This window comes from Pteropus medius, unplaced genomic scaffold (genome assembly GCF_902729225.1).
Source record: "Pteropus medius unplaced genomic scaffold, Ma_sr-lr_union100, whole genome shotgun sequence".
In the NCBI taxonomy this organism is placed as follows: domain Eukaryota; kingdom Metazoa; phylum Chordata; class Mammalia; order Chiroptera; family Pteropodidae; genus Pteropus; species Pteropus medius.
In genome coordinates, this window is record NW_024340647.1 from 105566 (window position 1) to 130612 (window position 25047).

The window sequence follows — 25047 nt, forward strand, 5'->3', positions numbered from 1 at the left end:
TTGTCCTTGTCAGACCTTGGATATAGTGTGAAAGAAGTTACTTAATCATTGAAGGACAATTGATTTGGCATCTGGCCTTCGATTTGAAAAATAATAGTTAACATTTATATGCAAGGCACTGTATTAAACATTTTACGTAGATTATTTCATTTAATTTTTAAACCATATGAGGCCGGTCTACTGGCATGCCCTTTTTACTGATGAGGTAAACTGCCTTTCTGAAGTTCACAATGAAGAGTAAATTGCAGAGCCAGGATCCAACCCCCACATCTGTTTAGCTCCAAAGCCCATACTCTTAACCTACATCACCCGATATATCAAAATACATGGGTATAAAATTGTGCTGCTGGTCATAACAGAGTTAAAGATGTTGCAGAAAAGAAATACCTTTTTATGTAAAATAACATCCTATACAAATAAAAGATCGAGTTCAAAAGCAAGTAAAAAATAAATCACCTGAATTAACTTCCCAATTCACAGCAATTCAATAATAATTACTATCACACCCAACATTTCTTGAGCATGTCATATGCGGCAGGAACTGATCTAAGCTTTTGATCCTTATAATGAGTTACTATTCTTATCTGCTTTTAACACTGAGAAAAGTGAGGCACTAAGGTTAAGACAGCTAAGAGTAAAACCAAGAAAGATAAGTGTTTGTTCTGATCCAAATGGGTCCCAAAATATTAGGCATATTTAGTCTAAACAATTTGAGAAATGGGTCAGACTTATGTGCCACCACAGTTAAAATGGAAAGCCAAAATTGTACAAATTATGCTTTCAAAATAAAGTAACATAAGTCTCAATAACCTTGCTGTGTTGCTAGACTTGCTGCTGTTAGGATAGCATCCTCAATAATGAAAGAATTAGAGACAGATTTAAAAAAAATTTTTTTTTTCATTCACCCAGTGGAACATGAAGACAAATAATAATTAAGGCCCAAAAGTCACATTCTTCCGAACATGAATTTTCTACATGAATTATTCAGATAATTACCCAGTTCTCTATGATATTTTCTTCTTGTAGATAATATCGACTGCATAATAAAAGGAAAGTTGTCTTAATGCAACATGCAAATTGCATATTTTAGGAAACTTCTAACTTGTTCTGGGCTAAGCAAATAGGCCTTTTGGTAAGAGTGAGCGCTATACATAAGGCTTGCTCGACAGCAGACCATTGGTAGAACTTCACCTTGGGGCATGAGCAAGATAACAGGAGCTCAAGAAAGCACAACTGAAATACTTAGTTTTGGAAAGACATAGCCCTAGTCAATGGCCATGCCACCCTGAACGAGCCTGATCCAGTCTGATCTCAGAAGCTAAGCAGGGTCGGGGCCTGGTTAGTACTTAGATGGGAGACCACCTAGGAAGACCAGGTTCTGTATAGGCATAAAAAATAAAAAAAATAAGGGATTGTAAGCTGACAAGGTCCTTGCAATCTGTGAGGTCAACCAAGGGTTGCCTCACCTAAAACAAACAAACAACAACAAAAAAAACATAGCCCTAGATTCTAACTCTCCCATGGCACCTAAGCTACCATTAGCATCTGTAGACTTAGAATGTTTATCAGACAGAATGGGGTTGACTGAATAATTGTTTTGAGACCATACAGTGCTGTATGAATCACCTGGGATCTTAAAAATGAAGATCCAGACTTAGTAGGTCTGAAGTGGGGCCTGAGATGCCACAGTTCTAATGGGCTCCCAGGTGTTGTCTATGTTGCTGGGAGATCACATTGGAGTAGCAATGGCCCAAACTGGAGAATGAGCTTTTTCACCATTCTGTTCAAAGACAAAGATTAAAAAGTTTTCTCTTTGGGGTGGGGGTGCATTCTTCATCTATTTGTTCACCAAATGAGTGCCTATTATGCGTTAGCCCCGGAAGATCAACATTAAAGAAAGAGTGGACTGCCCTGCCCTCATGGAGTTCCCGGCCTAGCCAGGGAGCGCGATACAGTAAGTAAAAAATGACAAAACTCACACAAAGGCGCCCCCTGCTGGAGCCTTAACTCGGCCATTTGCCCCAAGGTACGTGGGCGCGCTGATTGGCTGGTGGGACCTGCTTCCAGGCCTCAGCGAATGAGGCTCAGGTGGCCGTTGGTAGAGGTAACTGCCCTGCTGAGAGGCGATGGCTGGGGCTGCTGGCAGAGTACGAGGTCGTGTCCTGGGCCGCTTTCCGCTTGCTCTGCCCGTGGGCGACGTGAGTATCTCGGAGGATAGAAATGAGACCTTTTTTCCCCCACATTTAGGCATCTTCCTTGCCCCCACCCTTGGGAGGAGGGCAGACATAATAATAATAGCTAATATTTATTGAGCCTTCGCCATAGGCTAGGCACTGGACCGATGGCCTTAACGTTGTGATCTCGTTGAATCCTCGAACTATGGGAAGGATACTTAGCATGATTTCAGAGGAGGCGGAGGTTGCCTAAAGTCACGGTGGGAGTAAATGCAGGAGGCTGAATTCAAATCTGGATGCTCCTATTCCCCAGTCCTCTCTCACACTCCACTTTGGATACCAGATTCCTCCGTAACAGGAGCCTCACTTTGTGTAGGTGTGGGAGGTGGACATAGAAGAGTCTAGAATCCTGAAGCTTATTTTTAAGTTTTTTTTTTTTTTTAATAGAAAAAGCATCACATGTAAAAGCATTTGTAGGAAGGATGAACACCAAATTCAAGAGAGCTATTGTCTCTTGGGATGGCTATGCCGGAGGCTTCAATTAAGTCTTAAGCGTTTTATTTCTTAAGCCCTGAGGTGGGAACCTAGATGTTCATTACATCATTACCTTTCTTGTTCATCCGAAATACAATTTTAAGAGGAAAACATGGCTCATGGAAAATAAATTTCAGAGTATAAAGAGTACACAATGAAAAGGAAGCCTCTCCCACCCCAAATTTCTAGAGCCCCTCACTATAAGCAGCCACTGTTATCAATTTTGAGTGTATCTTAAACATTTTGTATAGTGGGTATAAGCATATATGTGAGTTTGTTTTTGTTTTGCATAAGTGGATTCTAGTATATACAGTCTGGCACCTTTGATGATTTATTTTTTAACCTCGTTAAGCTTTTTTTTTTTTTTTTTTTTTTTTAAGTCATTAACCTCCTTTAGCTCTGTGATGAGTATAATTTCTCTGGCAAAATATTCCCAAGGTTGCTTTTGACATGATGAGATGTAGGTCACGGCTTCTCAGCTGTGTGTTTGCCTTTTTCTTTGTGCATGTCCTCCCCTGTAGGATCCAAAATAATCTTCCCCAAATTAACTTCCTAAAGGTGCAGGAGGAAAAGAATCATGGCACGTAAAGAAATGCCAGGAACTGTCTTATCGTTTTCCAAACATTTTTACTCATACTCTCCAGGTAGAATTCCACATCCAGTTCACTACTTCTTGAAATTAATTTATTATAGTGGAATATTGGCAAGTGAGAGATGTGGGGATTCATTTTCTTAGGTTGCAGGAAAATGCCCAGCTTTTTTCTAGTGAAATAGCAAGGAGAGAGAAGCTTGTATGGTTCCTGTTTGGGGAAAACATCTGTCACATTTAATCCTTATTTTTACTTCCTCTAAAAGCACAAGATATTTTCGCCTTTTAAAAAATTCTCCCAGTCACACAACCCTTACATGGGAGAGCTGGGATTTTAGGCACAGTTAACTTCAAAAATCATACCAGATGTGGAAGCGTTCCCTGGAGTGAACGCATATGCTCATAAAGCGTCATCCACTTCCTACCAGCCTCTTCATCCCTGGCTCTTGTCCATCCCCACAGAAACGCTGTGTCTGTTCAATTCCCCAAATATCCTTGCTCTTTCTTGTCTGGAATTCCCTACCTGGAACACATTTCCCTAGCACCTTCTTTGAGTCTTTTTCAAGGTGAAATTCTTATGAGTGGTGTTGCCACATAGTCTGTGGGACATATTTTTAACCCATGTTTGAGAGGGCTGATTCCCAACACCCTGACCAACACCTGGACATTTGAAATTACCAACCTGAAAAATGAGAAAAAAGATCTGCTTGTTTCAGTGTGCTTTTTGGTGACTACCTGAAATGAATGGTTTTGTGTTTCGATATATTCAAACTACATGAGCTGCTTCTATGCCACTGTGCTGGGCGGGAATGTGGTTTTTGCTCTTCGGTTGCAGAGCAGTTAACAAGAGCTTAGGCACTTTAAGATAACTACTTCAGCCTGCGGTTCTGGATGTTGGATAAGAAAGCGTGAGCTAAGCAGGAGGTGAGGGTGGGGGTCTGAAGGCGACAGAAGCGACAGCCCCAAGGGGCCCAGGGCCGGCGCGGACTCAGACGTCACTGCGGCGCGCCGTTTCCGGTCCCCAGCACCGGAGCGAATGACTTCCCCCTCGGTGGGGCCGGAACCGGGCTCACCGCAACCCCCCGGAGCCCACGATCGCGCGGTGACAGCCGGCGAGTCCGCCAGCACCAGCGTCCCACCCGCGCCTGGGACCATGGCCACCGACTCGTGGGCCCTGGCGGTGGACGAGCAGGAAGCGGCGGCCGAGTCGGTGAGTTGTCTTCAGCCGTAAAACGGTCAGAGGGCCAGTTTTGGCCGGGGATCAGATACCTGGGAAAGGACACTCCCTGGGTTGGTCAGGGCCGGGATGGGGTGAGGGTGGGGATGGAGCCTGGACCCTGAGCTGGCTTTGTTTACCCGCTTCCCAGGCTTCTCAGGTTACATAAGCGCGGGTGAGTGCTCCCATCGCTAAAGAGCCCAGCTCAGCTGCCTGCCTGTCCTCCTGGAATCCGGACTGATCGTAGATTGCACTCACCACCCTGGATTGTAATCACTTTTGTAGGTGTCATTTTCCACCTCTTGATTCTGAGTTTCTGGGCTAAAGGACCATGGGTCGCTCGTATCTGTGCTTCCTCAGCTTGCTTAGTGATGCTGGCAGTCAGTAAATCCTCTCCTGATCTGCTTAACTTTGTTCTGGGCCTAACACCTAGTCAGTGAGGTATGTGTTAAACATTACTATGTAGAATTAATTTCTCTCACCTAGACATTCTGATAGTGCTTTGAACTTGTTAGTACTTATTTCTGTGAATTCCTAGAGAACAAGGACTTTGTCTTATTTTATCTTATAACTGATAAAAAATAAGTGATATACACATAAGTCAAAGAATCAATAGTTTTATATACTGGTTCCCACTACCACCAAATTTTTTCTTCCCCAGAGACAACTACTGTTTCTCTTGAAACTGATTTACAGTATTGAGCTTCTTGTTCCCTAAGTCACATGCTTGTTTTGCTACTTCCTGAATTTGCAGTTTTAAGTATTTATTGATTTTGACTCTTCACCTTCTTTTCCCCAGCACGCATGCACACCTTCCCATTCCCTATCTTTTTATTATATTGTAGCTTTAGTTAGATCAGTATTTCAAGTTTATATTATTGTAACATTGAACATTTTTACTTTCCTATAAAACTTTTTGTTTTTTTCTTGGAATTTATAATTGCCTTGTGTTTTTGTTTTGTGTTTTGTATTTCTCACCAATTCAACCCTAAGTTCTTTGCTAGTTGTCTAAGCTTATCTCAGGATGTACAGACATATCAAGTATTCTATCAGTTCAATCTTTCCCAGGTCTGTTAGCCTTGCTTCATACTGGACTAGTTCCTCCTGTGTTTGCAGCACAGCTGATTTGGGGGATGGAGAACAGAGTAAATTTCCCTTTGCCTTCATTCCAGGGTTTCCTCTTCTCTTCTCTTGTATTGGCTCTCCTTTCTGTATTCCCTCTCTTCATTTTTCTTGATTTGGTGGAGCCGTCCATCAGCTTTCTGGAGGTATACAGGAAGTAAACTTTTTTATTGCATTTTTCCAAAATATCTTATTATGTCTCATCCTCGCTTAATAGTGTGAGTGTAGAATTATAGGTTGGAAATTATTTTCCTGCCAAATTTTAAAGGCATTTTTTTCCATTTCCTTTTTAGATTTCTATATTTGTTGTTGAGATGCCTGAGACCATTCTGATTCCAGCAGTGACCTGTTTTTCCCTTTCTTGGAGAATCGTCTGTTTATTTCCATTATTCAGAAAATTCATGATGATGTGTCTTGGTAGGGGTCTGTGATAGGGGAGCCTGTATTCATACATTTTACCGAGCACTGGGTGGGTCCCTTTCAGTCTGGCAAATTCTTATCTTTCAGTTATGGGAAATATTCTTGAAATTTTTCCTTGTTGATTTCTCCCCCTTTTGTTTGTTACTTCATTCCCATTTTCAAGAACTCTTATTAGTTGAATGTTGAATCTTTTAGACTGGCCCTCTAATTTTTTTAAGTCAAGCTTATTTTGAGGTATAATTTTTTGTTTATTACGGTGACATTGGTTAATGAAATCCAGTAAGTTTCAAGTGTACAATTCAGCAGTAAGGCATATATATATATATATTGCATTGTATGTTTACTACTCATAGTTAGATTTCTTTCTGTCACTACATATTTGACCCCTTTTACTCCATCTACCTCTCCCCTCCCCACCCCACCCTTTGGTAACCACTAGTCTATTGCCCATGTCCATGAGTCTCTGTTTGTCCTGAGGTATAATTTTTATATAGTAAAACTTACCCCTGTTCCGTGAATTTTGACAGAGCCATCCAGTTGTGTAACAACCACCAAAATCAAAATATGGAACATCTCTACTACCCCCAAAAAGTTCCCTCAGACTTTTTGCAGTTAAGCCCTTCTCCCTACCCTTCTCTGGCAACTGCTCATTTTTTTTCTGTCAATGTAGTTTTACCTTTTCCAAAATATCATATAATGGAATCAGACGTGACCTTTTGGAAAAAATCTAGCCTCTTTCACTTAGCATAATACATTTGAGATTCGACCTTATTGTTATATGTATTAATAGTTTCATCCTTTTTATTGCCGAGTAAGTAGTATTCCATTATATGGATATACCACAGTTTGCTTATTCTTTTGTTGATGGACATTTGGGTATTTTTCAGTTTTTGGCAATTATGAATAAAGCTACTATCTGCATTAGGATACAGATATTTGTATGGACTTAAGCTTACAAGTCTCTTCGGTAAATACCTAATAGGAGATTTACTGGGCTATATGTTAAGAGTATGTTTAACTTTATAAATTAGTTTATGCCAAACTGTTTTCCAAAGTGTCTGTACCAATTTGTATTCCCACCAGCGATAATATGAGAACTATAGTTGCTCCACATCCTCACCAGCACAGCATGGCTGTTTTTTTACTCCATTCTAATAGGTGTATAGTGGTATCTCACTGTGGTTTTAATTTACATTTTCCCTAATGACTATAGATGTTTAGAATCTTTTCATGTGCTTATGTCCTATCCATACAACTTCTTTGAAGTGGCTTTTCAAACTTTTGCCCATTTTAAAAATCAGATTGTTTTCTTGTCATTAAGTTGGGAGAGTTCTTTATCTGTTCTGGATATAAGTCCTTTATCAGATTTGTGGTTTGCAGATACAGTAGTCCAAGGGGGATGCTTTCCATGATCCCCAGGGGATTCTTGAAACTGCAGATAGTACCAAACCCTATATATACTGTTTTTTCCTGTACATTCATACCTATGATAAAGTTTATATTTTATGCAGAGTAGGAGATTAACAACAATAACATAATAAAGTAGAACGATTATAATATACTGTAATAAAAGTTATATGAATATGGTTTCTCTCTCAAAATATCTTATTGTACTGTACATACAACATGGACACACTAGACAAAGCAATGTTTCGAGGGACAGAGCAGGACTATATGAGACTTCATCATGCTACTCAGAATGGCATGTAATTTAAAACTTAATGGTTTGTTTCTATAACTTTCCATTTAATATTTTCAGACCACAGTTGACTCTGGGTAACTGAAACCATGATGAAAACTTCTCAGATGTCTGTAATTCTTAATTGTCTTCTCATATTTAAGAGCGGGTGACTGAAAAGATAAGTGGAAGCTCTAAACACATGAATGGGGCTTGTCAATTCTGACCTTAACTGTATCTCTTTAGTGTCCTGAGAACATTCCTTCTGACTGGCCAGATTTTGCTAAGAGGGATCCTCAAATTTCCTGCCTGGAGGTCAAAGTCTGACTCCATGTTAGTATTCAGGGATTTGAATGGAAGGGGAAGGTGGATGTCTCAGCACTCAGTATCTATGTTTCCACTTAATGCTGCTATTTTCATCATGGCATCCCCTCCCTCCACTGTGGCTTTTACCTTATTCATCTCACCATTTCTTATGCCTAGCCTAACAGGCACTGTTAATTGAGTAAATGAGCTGTAGTCTTGTTTTTCTATTAACATGGCTCTGTCAGAAAGAAACTTTTGGACACGCACTCTCAATATATACATATCTATTTAGAAATTTCACACTATACTATTTTGCTAAATATGTACATTTTAAACATATGCAAAAGCAATAAAAGCTGAGAAAGATAAATGTTTTATAGTACTTTGTGCTGGCTTTATACTTTCATTAGCTAATATCTCAAGGCATACTATATACTTAGGAAAAAACATATCATTAGCCATTGTAGATATGAAAATGTATTTCAAATAGTTTTGAATTTATTTATTTATTTATGGTTTTAAATTTTTTAACTAACTTCTCATCAGGTCAGATTGTCATTCTTTTAACCTATCGCTATATCTAAGAGAGTTCATTAGGAGTGGGTAGCTTTGTCATTTTCTTTTTTGCTTGAGTTTGTGTTAGAATTATCTTTAAGATAGAACAGAAACTCATAATAATATCACCCTGTGATAATGGAAATTCAGATATGATATGATTAGCTCTTGTCATGTGCAGCAGGTCTGTACTAGCTATTTTATTTACCTCATAACAAACAACAAAACCTACATTTTACAAAATTTAATCTTGGTATCCTATTTTTAGAGCATTACGGTGGGATTTTACCCTTTTAACTTTATCTAAATAACAGCTTTACTGAGATATTTACATACCATGCAATTTATTCATTTAAGACAGTTTTCTGAATTTTAGTATATTCACAAGAGTTCTGCAACCATCACCTAAATTTTAGAACTTTTTTATCACCACAGAAAGAGACTCTGTATGCCTTAGCTGTCACTTTCCATTTCCCTCCAACCTCCCAGCCCTAGGCAATCACTAATCTACTTTCTGTCTCTTTAGATTTGCCTATTCTGGACATTTCACATAAGTGGAATCATATAATATGCTTCTTTCACTTAGCAAGTGTTTTCAAAGTTCATTCAAAGTTCATCCATGTTGCAGCAGGTATCAGTATTCATTCCTTTTTATTGCCAAATAATATTCCAGTTCTAGATATACCACATTTTATTTATCCATTCATCATGTCCACTGATGGACATAGGGATTGTTTCTACTTTTTGTCTATTATGAATAATGTTGCTGTGATCACTTCATGTACGTTTTGTGTGGATATATATTCTTAATTTACTGCATATATATCTAGAAGTGGCATTGCTGGATTATGTAGTAATTCTTGTGTTTAACTTTCGAGGAACTGCCAGACTGTTTTTGAAGCAGCTGCATCATTGTATCATCCTTAAGATTATTATTTTCTTTGAGATTAGTATTATCTGTGAGAGGAAGCACTGGTATGTATAGGTTAAGACCTCAGACTTTGTAGCCAGACAGACTTAGATTTGTATTCTGGGTCAGTCCTTCGCTTACTACTTATACGACCTTGGGCAAATTGCTTAACTTTTCTGTACTTTGGTTTCCACATCTGTAAAATGGGAATGATCATAGGACCTACCTCACTAGTTACAGACATGATATAAGTACTATGTAAATGATAGCTATTATTATTGTTGTTGTTATCTATAATTCATAATTTCTTTGCAGGAATCTTTTAAATTACTTGTCCGTATTGTATGGATTAGTTAGTTGAACCTGGATAAGATCTGTGAATCTACTTAAGCATGCACAGGTAAATTATAATAGATCACAGTATTCTAAAACTGAATAAATGAGTAAAGATGCTTCTGTTACCCTCTGCCTTTATGGAATTCCCACTAAAGATCCCCATAGGCATTGCATAACGTAGGTGACTATTACGTGCACCTACAGCATAGTGCAAGGTTACTGTATTTTAAATAATCATTTCTTATTCATTTTGGATTAGAAAATATTAGATTCTATTTATATTTATTTCCTCATTCCCTAGTGACTCCCTTTGTTCCCTTTTGTTTCCCTGGAGATTTCTTTTTTGATTTAGAGGAGAGTAAACAGATTAGAGAACTGATGAATAAGACTCCTACTTCACCATTTTGCCTAAGGCAATCTCTATTCAGTTAAGTTCACTTACCATTAAATCTTCCTTCTTATGGCACAATAATCCTTTCTAAAGGAGCTTTTGAATAAAATGCAATGTGTAACTCTATAGTTTTCAATTATCTTAACATATCTTAAAAACCAAAATATTAATTAAAGGCATTGAAAAAATGTGGATATTCTAAGGTGAGTGCTTTTGCTTTTTTGGTTAATTTTCTGAATTCAGAATGGTTTCCAATGAAGTTACAAGAGAAATTGGTTTCTCATTTTTGGTCCAAATAAACACAGCAAAGGAAGGTACCTGAGTGAACCAGTGTCAGTTCACTCACTCTGCAGGTAATACAAACCTCACTGTCTTGCTGCTTTTGCCTTATAGGCTTTTTGAGACGCTTATAAGCCAAGCGAGGGCTGCTTATGTTTTTAGATTCTGCTGGGCCCTCTCCAGAATTCTGATATATTGTAATTAAAACATCGATTTGTTTCATTTACATTTTTGCTATCACCTTTTCCTACATATTGCATTTTAGTTATTTTAACTATTTCTTTATTCACTGTTAACTTCAATTTGAATAATATCAACAAAAGAATGGTTTGTCCTTTTACTATTGAATATTAAAATGCTTTACAGTAATGGATATTTTTAACTCATTTATATCATATCTCATTTATACCTCAGCCCTATCATTTATTTTACATAGTATTTTATCACTCTAGAAGTGAGTACTATTATCCTTAGTCTTGTAAATACGGCCAGTAAGTCAGTCAGTCTGCCTGACTGTCTTTTTTTAACAGCTCTAAATACTACTAGACTTAAACTAGGTTCATTGGGAGGATGGGCAGGGAGGAGTGCTTTTCTATTTTTATTATTATTTTATTATTTTATTTTTTTAATGCTTACAGCACCTGGTATTCCTGTTCTCCCATCCAAGTACTAACCAGGCCCAACCCTGCTTAGCTTCTAAGATTAGCCGAGATCGGGCATGTTCAGGGTGGCATGGCCGTAGATGGGAGCAGTGCTTTTTTAAAGACTGAAATATATTAAACATCTACTATATGTCACACACTGTGCTGGTTGCTTCATATTTGTTATCTATTAGTGTGTTCTCTGTCCTTCAGAATTAATGAAGAATTTTTACTGCTTTATGATGATTTCATTTTTGGCCAATTTCCTTTCTCGCCAGTCTCTCCAGTGTGTTCACCTCCCCGCTGGCCCGACACCAAAGCAAACACACCAGAAACTCCCTTCTTAATTTCCTTCAGTAGACATGAGGTTCCTCCATTCCTCACTAACCACCCATTAAAACAAACGATTTAATTTCTTCCTCCTCTTTCTCCCTTCTTGGTCTTAGAGGAAAGACAGAAATGAACCTCAAGACATAAAGAACCTTTGTAGGTGGTGCTTTAAGAAATAGCCATTTGATTCTGGTGATTTTCATTCTTTTACCCTGAACCAAGTGATATCTTAGGCCCCACTATTTTATTATTATAGCACCTGCTTTGTGCTAGATTCAAAGAGCAGTTAAAAATAAACTTATCTCCTGTCTTTAAGGAATTTTTTTCCAGCTTTATTGAGGTATAATTGACAACTAAAAGGGTATTTTCATTCTAATAGGGGATAAAAGTCCTGCCAGTATACTCCTAATTTATAGTGTTTGATCAAAGTCCTGATAATTTTTCTTTGAAATGTCTCTTTGCTCTGTCCTTTCCTTTCTATTCTTATTTAAGCCAGCTGGGCATTTTGATTACACAGTATGCCACGATGCTCCAGGCTGTTCCCAATTTATATCAGACATCCAGCACAAAGTGATCTGAATGTGAGGCTGGATATTGGTACACTGTTGTCCTGTGGCTCAAACATCCTGCAACATAATTGATTCCTACCCACAGATGCATTTTCCAATATCTCTTTAAATTTGCTCTTGTTTGGAATATGAGAGAATGACAACTCAAATGATATTCTACTGGGAGAGTCTTTGTAATCAGAACATTAAGCAAACTCGCAAATTATAATTCTCTCTAGGGGCTGCAATTATAAATTTAGGGATTGTAATTAAGGATTGTGATTAGCATTTTGAGCTTCTGTGTAACCAATTTTTTTCCTACTGATTTATTTATGGGAAATTTTGTTTATTCTTGCTGAAACAGTAAACAAAAGGAGCCCAGCAGAACAACTTAATGAATAGACCTAATGAATAGGTCTTGAGAGTGGCTCATTTTTCCCCAGCTTTATTGGGGTGGCTTTGTTGATTCAAAATCTTTTAAGTGATTTTCCTGACACTTTCTCTCCCCCCATATTCTCCATTTAGTTGAGCAACTTGCATCTTAAGGAAGAGAAAATCAAACCAGATGCCAATGGTGAGTAACTAAAAGCTAATTTGAAAACAAATGTGATTTACTTTAGTATTTCCGTTTTGACAGTACTCTGGAAAAATATTAATTATGTACCAGACGTGGGGCTGGCAGATACTGGCAGTCATTTGATTTGGAAATCAACAAACTGGGTTGTTTTGTTTTATATTGTGCTTAATATATGCATGAGGATGCCTAATTGACTTATAAATTATTACATGTATTACTAACCATGAGACTATACTGCCAAAGATTATTTGTCGTTTTAAAAAATATTTCTCAATTTAAAATGAGATAAAGTATGAGCAACCTGAGAGTTCACCTACTGTAATTATTCTGGAAGCATGTACCAAAAATCTAAATTTCCATTAAATTTTTATTGATATACTTGATATTATAGGGGGAAAACTAATATTTTCCTGATTCTGAACTCACTTGCAGTCTGTTTTCTGTATATTACATAACTACAACATTGTTTGAATATACACTGCTATTAATCAACAGTTTGTATACACAGAATCTTAATGGCAGTATTGTATTCATATATTGATGAAATTTGATATTCCTCTGTTGAGAAGCAAGGTGATTTCTGACACTGAACTCTGTAATCATCTATTACATTTCATAAATATTGATGCTATGAGGGAAATTAACATTAGTTTTTGAGGTATGGTGAGAGGACACGGAATAGGAAAGGATTAAAATATAAGCAACAGTGTTTCATACCTTTGTTTATTTAGGAACAATCAAATGTTTTTATCTGTGCTTGGTTTCCTCATTGTTTTTTTTGCTCCCTAGGCCTTTACGTTTCTAGTGTCTCATAGAATATGAATTGTCTCAGCTGTTGGGTATGGGATGTGATTTTGAATGACAGCCACTTTGTGTCTGATAAAGGTGCTGTTGTCAAGACCAATGCTAATGCAGAGAAGACAGATGAAGAAGAGAAAGGTAACAGCCTGAGAGCTACATGCATAAGGTTCTATTCTAAGAGGATGGATTGTTAAGAGGCTTCATTTTTACACCCAACTTGGCCTGACTTTAATGAGAGTCACCGTGCTAATAAAAGTTCACCATAGTCATTGGTGAAGGAATTCTGTTTACATTTTAGAGAAATTTTACTTTGAACAACTGATGGACTTCAGCAGCAGCAGAAAATATTCCCCAAATGACTTTCTTGTACCGGGCATTACAAAAGGAAATTGCATCTCCATTATTTAATAAAATCAAACTTAATGATATTTTGACATATTTAAGATGGATAACAAGATGCAAACAGCTTGTACCATATCAAGATACAGACTTTGTTAATTTTTTTCGTTGTTGTGATATATTTAAGCTAATCATTTTAAGTTTATATTGAGTGCAAATTGGAGAGTAAATATTTGAGTCTAGATAGGAGGAATAGATAGCTTCAGGAAAGGAAGATTGTTAGGAATAGAATTCTGGAGAAGAATATGAGGCCAAGATGGATGCTATGAATATCATAACTTTTCTCTTTAATAAAATGAACTATTTTAATTGTTTATAAATCAAAACTATGATATACCTTGAATTAGAAGTCTCAGTACAAATGTTATTGCTTAAAATACCACTGGCAATTGAATTCAGATAAGCAGATGAGGTCATGGTAGATTTCACAGACTTTTAAATTTCTTTGCTCCCTTTTTCCTGACAGAGGACAGAGCTGCCCAGTCGTTACTCAACAAGCTGATCAGAAGCAACCTGGTCGATAACACAAACCAAGTGGAAGTCCTGCAGCGGGATCCAAACTCTCCCCTCTACTCAGTGAAGTCTTTTGAGGAGCTTCGGCTGTGAGTATTTTTGCTTGCTGACTCTCCACTCTCCCCTTTGTGTTTAGAGATCCTCGGCCTGTTATACGTTTTTTTTTTCATCACTAGCAGAACATTTGTAGCTAACATAAGTTTAATTAAAAAAAAAAAAAAAATTAGCTGCTTTAGGCTATTAAGTAAAATTTCCAGATAATCTATAAAAATTTTATCTGTATTCACACACTGTGCTCAGTTCAGCACAGTTCAAGTATTGTCAGTTATAAACTGTGTGTAACAGCAGTGAAAAAGAGAGAAAAAATCCCCCAGATATTTGGTTTCTTTCCTCAACCCAGAAGACTGACTTTCAGTATTAATTGTTTTTCTAGGAAACCACAGCTTCTCCAGGGAGTCTATGCCATGGGATTCAACCGTCCATCCAAGATACAAGAGAATGCGTTGCCTTTGATGCTTGCTGAGCCGTATGTGTCCTGACACAAATCTATCCTGTTTTTAATTTTCCACTTTTTAAAAACCTTTATTATATTAGCAATACATGCTCATTTTACAAAAGTTAGGAAACAATGAAAAATAAGAGAAATTATTTGTAATCTCCCTCCCCCGCATTCTATTACTATTTGGAGTAGAGACTTCTAGACTTCTTTCTATATAAACTTATATATGTATACTTCTTTAAAAAATGGAACCATATGAAATGTTTACTTTTTCAAAATTTAATTATATGATCCTCTTTCTGTGTTGGTAAATATACGTGTATATCATTCATATACACCATGATTTCATTATATGGATAGCTAGAATTTATTGTGCCAAATACAGTAGGCAAGCACCAGACCAGGCTCTAGATGACCAGAGTAGTACAGTTACTATGGTCGTTTTCTGGCACAGTGCTTCTCAGTTTCGTAGCATATGAATTTCATAGGAATTTATTAAAATGCAAATTCTGATTTCAGTAGATTTGAGGGTTTGCCATTTTCTCTTAAGCTTCCAAGTGATGTTGATGCTGCTGGTGTCAGACCACTTTTTGAGTAACAAGGTTCTAGAGCATGAAGAACTTTTTATAGAAGTTGATCCCCACATTATGTAAAATTGTACTGCATGCAACCTTTAACTTGAAACTTTGAGCATACTTAAGATGAATAAATGGAATGTTAGATTGTCTCACATTAGTCATTTGTATTTATGGCTCTTGAGGCTTTCATAGATGTTCATTTTTAGGTTGTCAATACAAGAAGAGACCTGAGAGAATTACTAGTACCTTTTCTTCATTAACAAATATTTATTGAGTGCCTGGTTTGTAACAGGTACTATTTTAGGTGCTTGGATACATTAACGAACAAAACAGACCAAAATTTCTGCTTTCTAGGAGCTTACATTATAGTTTGGAATATAGATAACTTTATTTTTATTAAAAATAAATAAAATATATAGTATGTTAAAAGGCGATCGATTATAAATGTAATCAATGCCACTGAAGGCAAATTTTATGTTATATATTTTATCACAGTTTTAAAAATAATATATAAAAAACCACTAAATTGTATACATTAAATGGGTAATTGTATGGTGTATGAATTATATGTCAATAAAGTTGTTTTTTTTAAAGGTGATAAGTGCTAAGGAGAAAAAGAAATAGAGCATGATGGGGGAGATCAGGAATCCCAAGGACCTGATTGCAATTTTATCCCCAACATTTTATTATGAAAATTTTTAAATATACAATAAAGTTGAAAGGATTTTATAGTGAACACCCATATACCCACCATCTAGATTCTACCACTAACACTTTACTATACTTTATCATACATCTAACTACCAATGCGTCTTGTTTTTTAAGGCACTTCTAAGTAGGTTACAATTTTAAATCAAGTAGGGAAGGATCGCATCAAGTAGGTGCTATCTGAACAAAGACTTGAAGCAGAGGAGAGAGTTGACATGTCATCTGGGGACAGTTGTCCCAGGCAGATTACAGTCAATGCAGAAGCCCTAAAATGGGAGCATGGCTGGCATGTTTTCAGAACAGAATGGGGGCCACTGTGTTGGGGTGGAGTCAGTAAGGGAGAGGGTAGTAGGATATTAGAGCAGACAGGTAATAGGGAGTCAGATCAGGTAAGAAACCTTGTAAGGTGATGGGGATTAAAATTTTGCCACTCCAAAACATGCCTTTTGGGACATTTTTAAGCTGGTTATTGAGAAACAAAAGACTGAGGAACCCACCTCTTCCCCCTTATCTGCCTAAAGGGATCCAGATAGAAAGATCTGCTTAAAGAAAGGGAACATCACCTTAGCATAGAAATATAAACGAAATGTGGCAGACAGGGAGAAATCTAGCAAAGCCTGTTTGTTGAACTTCTAGGTTTGTGTCCTATTGTTTCTAGGTTGCCCAGCAAGAATTTGTTTGCCACATATTTGCTCTCTATCTCCCTTTGAATTGCCTATTTTTCATTTGAATCCCAGACCCCTGCCACCCTTCTCCTTTGTCCAAAATGGCATATAAACCTCAACTGCCTAATGCATCTTCAGGTCTCATATTCTTCTGGCACCTTCAAATATACATCTGTAATAAATTTGGGACATTATCTCTTGTTAATCTGTCTCATGTTGATTACTAGCCCAGCTAGAAGAACTTAAAGGTGGGAGGAAAGTTTATTTTTTATGCCCCCACAAGGACATTATAAGGATTTTTTACTCTGAATGAAATCAGGAGTGATTGAGAGGTTTTTGAGCAAAGAAGTGATAAAAGCAGACTAGCATTTTAAAAGAATCACTGGCTGCTGTTCTGAGGCTAGATAAAAGATAAGGAGTACTTCAAAATATAAAATAAAATACCACCATAAAATATTCTCTCTGTAGTGCTCTGGACATATAGCTAACATATATAACTACTATAGAATCCAAGGCCTCTTTCTGTGAATTAATTTTGAATACTTACTCTTTAAGCTTTATTCTTCATTTTTATTAACTGAAAGGATACTCGAGATTTAAGCTCCTAAATCGTTTGTTTTCTTGTGCAGCCCACAGAATTTAATTGCCCAGTCTCAGTCTGGTACTGGTAAAACAGCTGCTTTTGTGTTGGCCATGCTCAGCCAAGTAGAACCTGCAAACAGATACCCGCAGGTAAGGGCTTGGTGAATTTGAGTTTTCTGCTAATGTATAGCTAGAAGGGAAATGCCATTTGATAGATTAAAAGCCAAGTTTCATATTAATTTTTACATAAACTAGGACTCCTTAAGTTGAGCACAGACAACATGGTTGATCTTCTATTAACAATAAAAATCTTGTTCCCCTTCTATGGTTTGCCAGTTCTGGGATACTGGCGATAGGCGTGGCTCTGTTACTTGCAGGAAAAACCTCCTCCATCTACAGCAATCATCCATTAGAAAGTTGAGAATTTTCTGAGAAAGTGAAAAGGAAGCTAATCTCCAGTTGGAATTTCAGATCCTTGCTCACTTGTAGGTTTTGGTATTCTCGTGGCCAGTAGCTGTTTTCAAGTGTCTTTACCCAGCCAGAGTTCTAACCCCTAAGAATTTTAACTTATGATTTGTAGGCTAAAGAATCAAATGGTGTGCACTTTATATATTCTTTCCTTCAGCCTCAGCTGGAGGAATAACTAAATCCAAATCGTATTCCCTAATGCAAACGAAGTATTGCCTTGAATTCTCACGCTGCACTCTTCCTACCAGTGTTTGTGCCTCTCCCCTACGTATGAGCTTGCCCTTCAAACGGGAAAAGTGATTGAGCAGATGGGCAAATTTTACCCTGAACTGAAGCTAGCTTATGCTGTTCGTGGCAATAAATGTGAGTATGAATATGTAGTCCTAATTCATTAAGCTAATAACTACTTCTTATTTTGAAAAAATTTTAAACATATGGAGTAGTTGAAATAATACAATGAACACATGTGCCTTCCACATAAATTCCAAAACTTAACATTTGCAGTATTTTCTCTATCTGTATGTGTATGTATATATTCCTGGTGAAACGTTTGAAACTAAATTGCAGACATTGTTGCTCTTTTTCTTTAAATACTTTTGTGCAACTCCTGATGAGGACGTTCTTCAGAATACCCACAATACCCTTATCACAACCAAGAGAATTAACAAATTCTTTAATAACTAACACCTAGTCCATTTTCATTTTTCTCCAATTGTCCCAAAAGTATTTTCTTTATGGCTATTTTGTTTTTGAACCAAGATTGAATCAGTGTATACGAATTATCTTTTTTTAAGTTTCTTTCAATCTAGAATAGTTACCTCCACATTCCCGCCCCCCCCCATTACATTTAACGGTTTGAACACACCAGACAAGTTACTTATGAAATGTCCCAAATTCTAGATTTGTTTAATTGCCTAATTTCTTCTTAATGTTATTAGAAGAACAAAAATTTTATAGAATGTTCATGGCAATTAACTGAGGTATTTTTATTCTTTTTTTTCTTCTTTATTTACTTTTTCTACTTTTGTTTTACAACAGACAGTATTTAATTAATTTAAATTTTGTTGGAAGTTTTGTTGAGTCCTATGGATCTTTACCACAAACCTGTGACTTTATGATTCACAGAAATCTACTCAGTGTACAATGCCAACTTGAAGTCAGTTCTGAAAAGTAGGATAATAAAACAGTGAAAAATTATCATAAGATATTAAAAATACTGCAGTTTGGATGTGAGTTAGAATGGCAGAGGATTTTGAATAAGTTTTGTATGGGGATCATTGATTGTTAACTGAAGCCCGTCTGATCTCGGAAGCTAAGCAGGGTCGGGCCTGGTTAGTACTTGGATGGGAGACTACCTAGGAAGACCAGGTACTGTAGGTGTAAAAAATAAAAAACAAGGGATTGTAAGCTGATAAGGTCCTTGCAATCTGTGAGGTCAACCAAGGGTTGCCTTGCCTAAAAACAGAAAAAGATGACCACCGAAAAGTTCTTCATCTTCACATTGTTTATATCCTTACTATATCTTTTTAGCATTATTCTCTTTTGGTGTGTGTCTATTAAATACTTTAATGATATCCTAACCTTTTCATAAAATATTAATGCAAACATAAAAAAGTTGCATTAAAATAAATCATAGCTTTAGAATTTCTCAGGGAGGAGAGTTGGCTTTGCCATGGAAACACCCACAGAACACATATTGTCTCCACAGTGGAAAGAGGTCAGAAGATAAGTGAGCAGATTGTCATCGGCACCCCTGGGACTGTTCTGGACTGGTGCTCCAAGCTCAAGTTCATCGACCCCAAGAAGATCAAGGTGTTTGTTTTGGATGAGGCCGATGTGATGATAGCTACTCAGGGCCACCAAGATCAGAGCATCCGCATCCAAAGGTAGGAATCTGGAGCCAGCAGGAACTTCTCGGCCTCCCGATCTGCAGCAGCATCTCCTTTTACTTCAAACTCCTCTTCTTGCTCCTGCCAGATTCTTTGCTCTAGCACTTCCAGAAGCATTGGTTTGATGGGCCGTGTCAGCCTGAGTTGAGGAAGGAGACTTAGGGAATCTGTCACAACCCCATCCCTGCCCCGTGTCTGCTTCTGCCTCCTCCCCACAGTGCTCCTCCCCCTCTGCCACCTTCCTGGGGATGCAGACCACCCAAGCCTGGGGAGGCTGTGCTTCCGCTGTTCCGGTGAAAAACTCAGGATCACGCCAAGTACCTGGGCTTTCTCTTGCAGGATGCTGCCCAGGAACTGCCAGATGCTGCTTTTCTCGGCCACCTTCGAAGACTCTGTGTGGAAGTTTGCCCAGAAAGTGGTCCCGGACCCAAACATTATCAAACTGAAGCGCGAGGAGGAGACACTGGACACCATCAAGCAGTATTACGTCCTGTGCAATAACAGAGACGAGAAGTTCCAGGCCTTGTGTAACCTCTACGGGGCCATCACCATTGCTCAAGCCATGATTTTCTGCCATGTGAGTAGCAGCAGGAGCAGCAGGCCTGGTGGGGGAGGCGCTGGCCTGGTGGGGGAGGCGCTGCCCTGGAGGCTATTGCCCTGCCCTCCCCCCCCCCCTGAGAAGGACCAGGTTCCTCGTGTGGGACTGGGAAGAAAATGAATCACCTCTACCTGCCCCAGGGCATATTCTTATAATGAGTTATAAGGGGAAGACTGAAGATCTGAACCTTCTTTGAACCCACTTCTTAACAGATAACTTGGAAAAAACTCCAAATAACACCCAATGAAATAGTGTTAAAACATTAAGAATATAGACTATTTATGAATGAAAACCTTTGGTTGAAACCACACTTCCTAGTTGAACAATAACATCATTTAAGTAATTCATTCGCAAAAAATTATGTGGATAAAATTCTATTTGAGAATTTTTAAGCCTAACCTGCTTACTGAACTCAGCAGAGTCTTCATGTATATTAATGATGACAAGCCACTTTTCTGCAGGTGTCATTTTTTTTTTTTACAGGTATCTTCATTTAAAACAATTCTTTTCACTCCAGACCCGCAAAACAGCTAGTTGGCTGGCAGCAGAGCTGTCAAAAGAAGGCCACCAGGTGGCTCTGCTGAGTGGTGAAATGATGGTGGAGCAGAGGGCTGCGGTGATTGAGCGCTTCCGAGAGGGCAAAGAGAAGGTTCTGGTGACCACCAACGTGTGTGCCCGCGGTGAGCAGGCAGCGTGTCCTGGTCTGCCAGGCTTGGGGTAGCTAGAGAAATCTTCATATGTGAAAAGTTCGAGACGGTTCGGGGGGATCAGGTTGGGTGGGTGGTGACATTGTTTTCTAGGAGAGACTGGATTCTCTCAGCAGGTAAGAACTTTCACTGAAGCCCGGAGTCCTGACTTGGAAGGCAACATACAGGCTGGTTCATAACGGCACTTGCTCTTCTTAGGGCACCCACTGAGGTTTTAGCAGCATCTCTAGGTGCTCGTGTTTAGCAGAAGCTCTCTTACTGACTTCATAATTTTGTTAGCGCTGCCAGTGTTCTGTGGTTTTCCTCTGAGTTCTGCTATATGCCACTTGTCCCTGAATCCCAGAGCTGGCCCACCCAGACTCCTCCTTCCACCCGAAGTTGGTGTATGTGGCTCGACTGGGTGACAGTGATTTCTGTCTTCCATCCTTACCCCTCTCCAACTCTCCTTCATGCAGGTATCGATGTTGAACAGGTGTCTGTCGTCATCAACTTTGACCTTCCTGTGGACAAGGATGGGAACCCGGACAACGAGACCTACTTGCACCGGATCGGGCGCACCGGCCGCTTTGGCAAGAGGGGCCTGGCGGTGAACATGGTTGACAGCAAGCACAGCATGAACATCCTGAACAGAATCCAGGAGCATTTTAGTAAGTCCTAGCAGTGTCCTCTACCAGGGTCCTTTCCTCACAGGGCCAAGTCCAGGGGTGGGGGAAGGGTAGGTTTTCCTGTGGCCCGAGAGAGGCTTTGTCCTTATCACAGTCCCCTCCTTCCCTACAATATGGAAGTTGTCAAAGAGCACGCCTGGAGAGTTAGGGTCAGGGACTCAAATGACAGCTCCCCCTTGGCCAGGCTGAGGGGTCTGGGGCTCTGACTCTTGCTGTCCGTGTCGCTTTCTCAGGCACCTGAGGCTTTGGGGTTAGATGAAGAATCGATGTGGCCAGAGGCAGGGCTTGTTCCTCGTAGGACAGAGACCTGTGTGTGTTTATTTCCTCCGGGCTGTGCTGTCCCTTCCTTAGGTGTGTGTCTCCATGGTAACTGCATGTTGACCTTTCTTTGAATCTTTTCTTTTCCCCAGATAAGAAAATAGAGAGATTGGACACGGATGATTTGGACGAGATTGAGAAAATAGCCAACTGAGAAGCAATACCAGCCCCTGGTGCCTGCCCTTGGCACTCGCCCTGCATGGGAGAATAGTGCTTTCATGTACAGGCCTCAGTAGTCACCACAAAGACGAAGGCATGAGTAGAGAGAAACTACCTACCTCATTTTAAATTACGTTTGGACTTGACAAAAATTGTGCAAATGATGGGGGAAGGTAGAAAAATATTGTTTACACAACTTTTGAAGATTAGGCGTGAATACACAGAAATTTACGTTTTGGAAATTTCGTTTTTTTTTTTTGTTTTTTTTGGCCAGCGGTTTCCCCATTGTTACACTTATCTAGATGCTATAGCTAATCACTTGCTCAGGATCTTTGTGGCACCCCCTGCCTGTTCTCTGGCTAGGAGTGTTCAGGCCAACTTCTAGCCCTGGTGCAAATGACAGAGTAGAGGTGAAGAGGGAACAGAGAGAGAGAGAAGCCCCAAGTAGGATAGGTCTATAAGCCACTCATCATGTTTGGAGTATGGCGTGAAGCAGCAGAGGAACCCTGTGAGCTGCTGCTTTGGATTTGGGACAGGACAGTGCATCCAAGTGTTGTCAGCCCACTCTTTCCTAATATCCATAACAAGAAAGGATTTGCTAAGCATGCACCAAAATGCCAACCTGGAATCTTTAGTATATGCTAGTTTGTGTTGCAGGACCCCAACTTGTTCTCAGCTGGTGCAATCTGTGTGTAGTGCACATCTGATTACAGGTGAGTCCCTTGCTTGTAGTGGGCACGTCTTGCAAAAAATTAATTGTAGAGAATTAGGGATGGCTCTAACTTGCCACAAAACCTGGTCTCACAGGCACTTGCAGCATCTTTTTTACATCTCTAATATCACCTTGATCCCTTAGTAACCCCAACCAAATAAAAGGGGGTCTAAGGTTTGGATCCTCAGTAAAAATTGTGGTTTCAAGTTGCTAATGGCTAGTAGCCTCAAGGCAGCTCCAGAAGTGATCTACAGTAGTCACAAATTCTTGCTTTTGTCTTCAGATTCCAGAAGGCAGGTTTTGTCAGAGCTGAGGAATGATTTCAGATATTTGGCATCTTCATTGTAAAGGGATTCTGAACGTCTGTGTTCACAGCGCTTGGAATACAAATAGGTGCAACTAAGGGACTAGGTAGACCACAGCCATCCATCTGTACAAGGCAAGAATAATTGCCAAGGCCTTTGTTCCATTCTTGCTTGGCAGAATAGTCAGAGCCAATAATAGTAATGGACATTTCCTCATACCTGGCCAAGGCTGTTGGCACCCACAAAGTGACAGAACAAAGATGAGGTGAAACTGAGTTGCAAGAGCAATATGAAGCCCCAGCCAAAAGGAGTCTTCTTCAGCTCTTTGACTTTGATACAGAATGGCCACTTTATCTAGGACCAGGCCTGCAAGAGGGATTTTCAGAGTTGAGAACTAGTCCAGTCCCAGACCTTTCTTGTAGGCACTTCTGTGTTTTAGGGCCAGATTTGTCTCCTGGGAAGAGAAGGGGCCACTGCCAGCCTCCAGGTGGTTTCTTTAATCTGATGTTACAGATACTGCAGTAAGACTGACAGACTGCCAATCCTGCCACATCCCCCAGTGGGCACTTGACTGTGTAGGATCTTCTCTGTGCTTCCGGCCAACTCTGACCCACACAGCAAGTCTTATAAGAAGAAAAGAAATTTTATGCTCCCTCCCCAAAGTCCTGTGGGCCAACCCTGAGATAACTAAAAACAAAGGCAATAATTAAAGGACTGTAAATCCTCATGAGGTTGCAGGCTGAGCACACCCCTACCTTCTCACATGTATGTGGCATATGTAACCCATCTACTGAGTAGCCTTAAATCTGAGCAGGAAAATGGGAAGGGATGTGCTTCAGACTCTCCAATAGTAGGAGTAAATGGGTATCTGGTAGAAATCTAGACCAACGGTTCTTAATCTGGGGGCTTAGACCCCTCAGAATTAAGTGGATGGGTTTCATGTAGTCTATGAAGCATATGCAGTATTTTGAGTTTAAATGCATTTTCCTGGGGAGAGACTCCCTCCTTAAAGGAGTGTGTCTTTCAGACACTTAAGACTCACTGTTATGGATGGCTCTGGAATGTCGCCCCAGTGTCGATTGTATTCCATATTACCTCACAGACCATTTCATTCCTGACAGTGCTTGGCTCCCAGTGTTCAATGGACCACAGCTGCCTGGGACCTTCTGTAGTTTTGAGACATCAGTGATGTAAAATGTATTGAGCCCTTGCTGAGCTTCAGTCTCCAGGGTTTCTTTTACTGTTTTTAGTAAGTTCCTATCTATGGAATGATAAACTGTGCCCTACAACAGAGAAACTCAATTTGGGAAAAAGGAGATTTTGATCCAGTGTAAGATTCTGGATATGTTCATTATCGATAAATAGATTTTATTTTATTTTTTCGAGTGTCGTTTATTGGCTGTATGCATAAGAAGTGATCAATTGTTGATGTATTCTTTAGTCATGTTAACTGAAGTTAATTGTGATGTGTTCATGTTACTAAGACATCATTAATGACTATAAGAAGAAAACAGCATGTTTTGGGTTGCTGGTATTAGTAATCCGACATAAGTGAAGACTCACATAGTGCCCTTAAGCTAGTCATCACCTGATATTACTATTCCATTTCAGAGCTGACATTGCTCCAACATGAGCAGTTGGGATGTCTCCATAGGCCAAGGGTGCTACTCAGTTGCCAGAAGGCTGCTTACATTTCTTTTTTTCCTGCTGGTAAACCAGACAATGCTGGCTAACTAATCAGAAAGAAGGTAGATGCCAGCAAATACGAAGTCCTTACATTCTATTTTTCTAGTCCTAGGAAAGGAATAAAAATAAGACTTGGAAAGATATCTTCTCCCTTTGTTCCCATCTCATTTATTATTTAACTTGAAGGCT

The 25047-nt window shown here is 39.1% G+C and overlaps 1 protein-coding gene, 1 long non-coding RNA gene and 1 pseudogene across 3 annotated transcripts; 2 read left to right on the plus strand and 1 right to left on the minus strand.

Annotated features, from left to right (window-relative positions):
* Window positions 1-1267: 1267 nt before the first annotated feature.
* Window positions 1268-1387, plus strand: LOC120602504 (uncharacterized; annotated as a pseudogene).
* Window positions 1388-4341: 2954 nt separating this feature from the next.
* DDX19B (DEAD-box helicase 19B) lies at window positions 4342-24552 on the plus strand. Of its 2 annotated transcripts, none has more exons than XM_039853753.1 (12): window positions 4342-4507; window positions 12555-12603; window positions 13492-13545; window positions 14273-14408; window positions 14753-14845; window positions 17399-17501; window positions 18068-18182; window positions 19528-19705; window positions 20048-20285; window positions 20824-20986; window positions 21469-21660; window positions 22089-24552. In XM_039853753.1, the coding sequence occupies exons 1-12, from the start codon at window positions 4451-4453 to the stop codon at window positions 22148-22150; spliced, it is 1440 nt and encodes a 479-aa protein (XP_039709687.1). In that variant the 5' UTR covers window positions 4342-4450; the 3' UTR covers window positions 22151-24552. The 2 variants fall into 2 exon arrangements, with proteins under 2 accessions (XP_039709687.1, XP_039710327.1); XM_039854393.1 differs by having other exon boundaries at window positions 4487-4507; window positions 13396-13545; window positions 22089-22397.
* On the minus strand, window positions 18207-20200 carry LOC120599245 (uncharacterized). Its single transcript, XR_005651917.1, has 2 exons — window positions 20030-20200; window positions 18207-19847 (listed from the first exon to the last, which is right to left on the minus strand). It is a non-coding gene; the product is annotated as an uncharacterized LOC120599245 (long non-coding RNA).
* Window positions 24553-25047: the final 495 nt, after the last annotated feature.

Bases quoted from the DNA above. Each gene is read 5' to 3' on its own strand.
- DDX19B (XM_039853753.1), top strand. From the start codon at position 4,451: ATGGCCACCGACTCGTGGGCCCTGGCGGTGGACGAGCAGGAAGCGGCG. The intron at 18,183-19,527 runs GTGAGTATGAAT...TTGTCTCCACAG, and splicing joins TGCTGTTCGTGGCAATAAAT to TGGAAAGAGGTCAGAAGATA. The intron at 19,706-20,047 runs GTAGGAATCTGG...TTTCTCTTGCAG, and splicing joins CAGAGCATCCGCATCCAAAG to GATGCTGCCCAGGAACTGCC.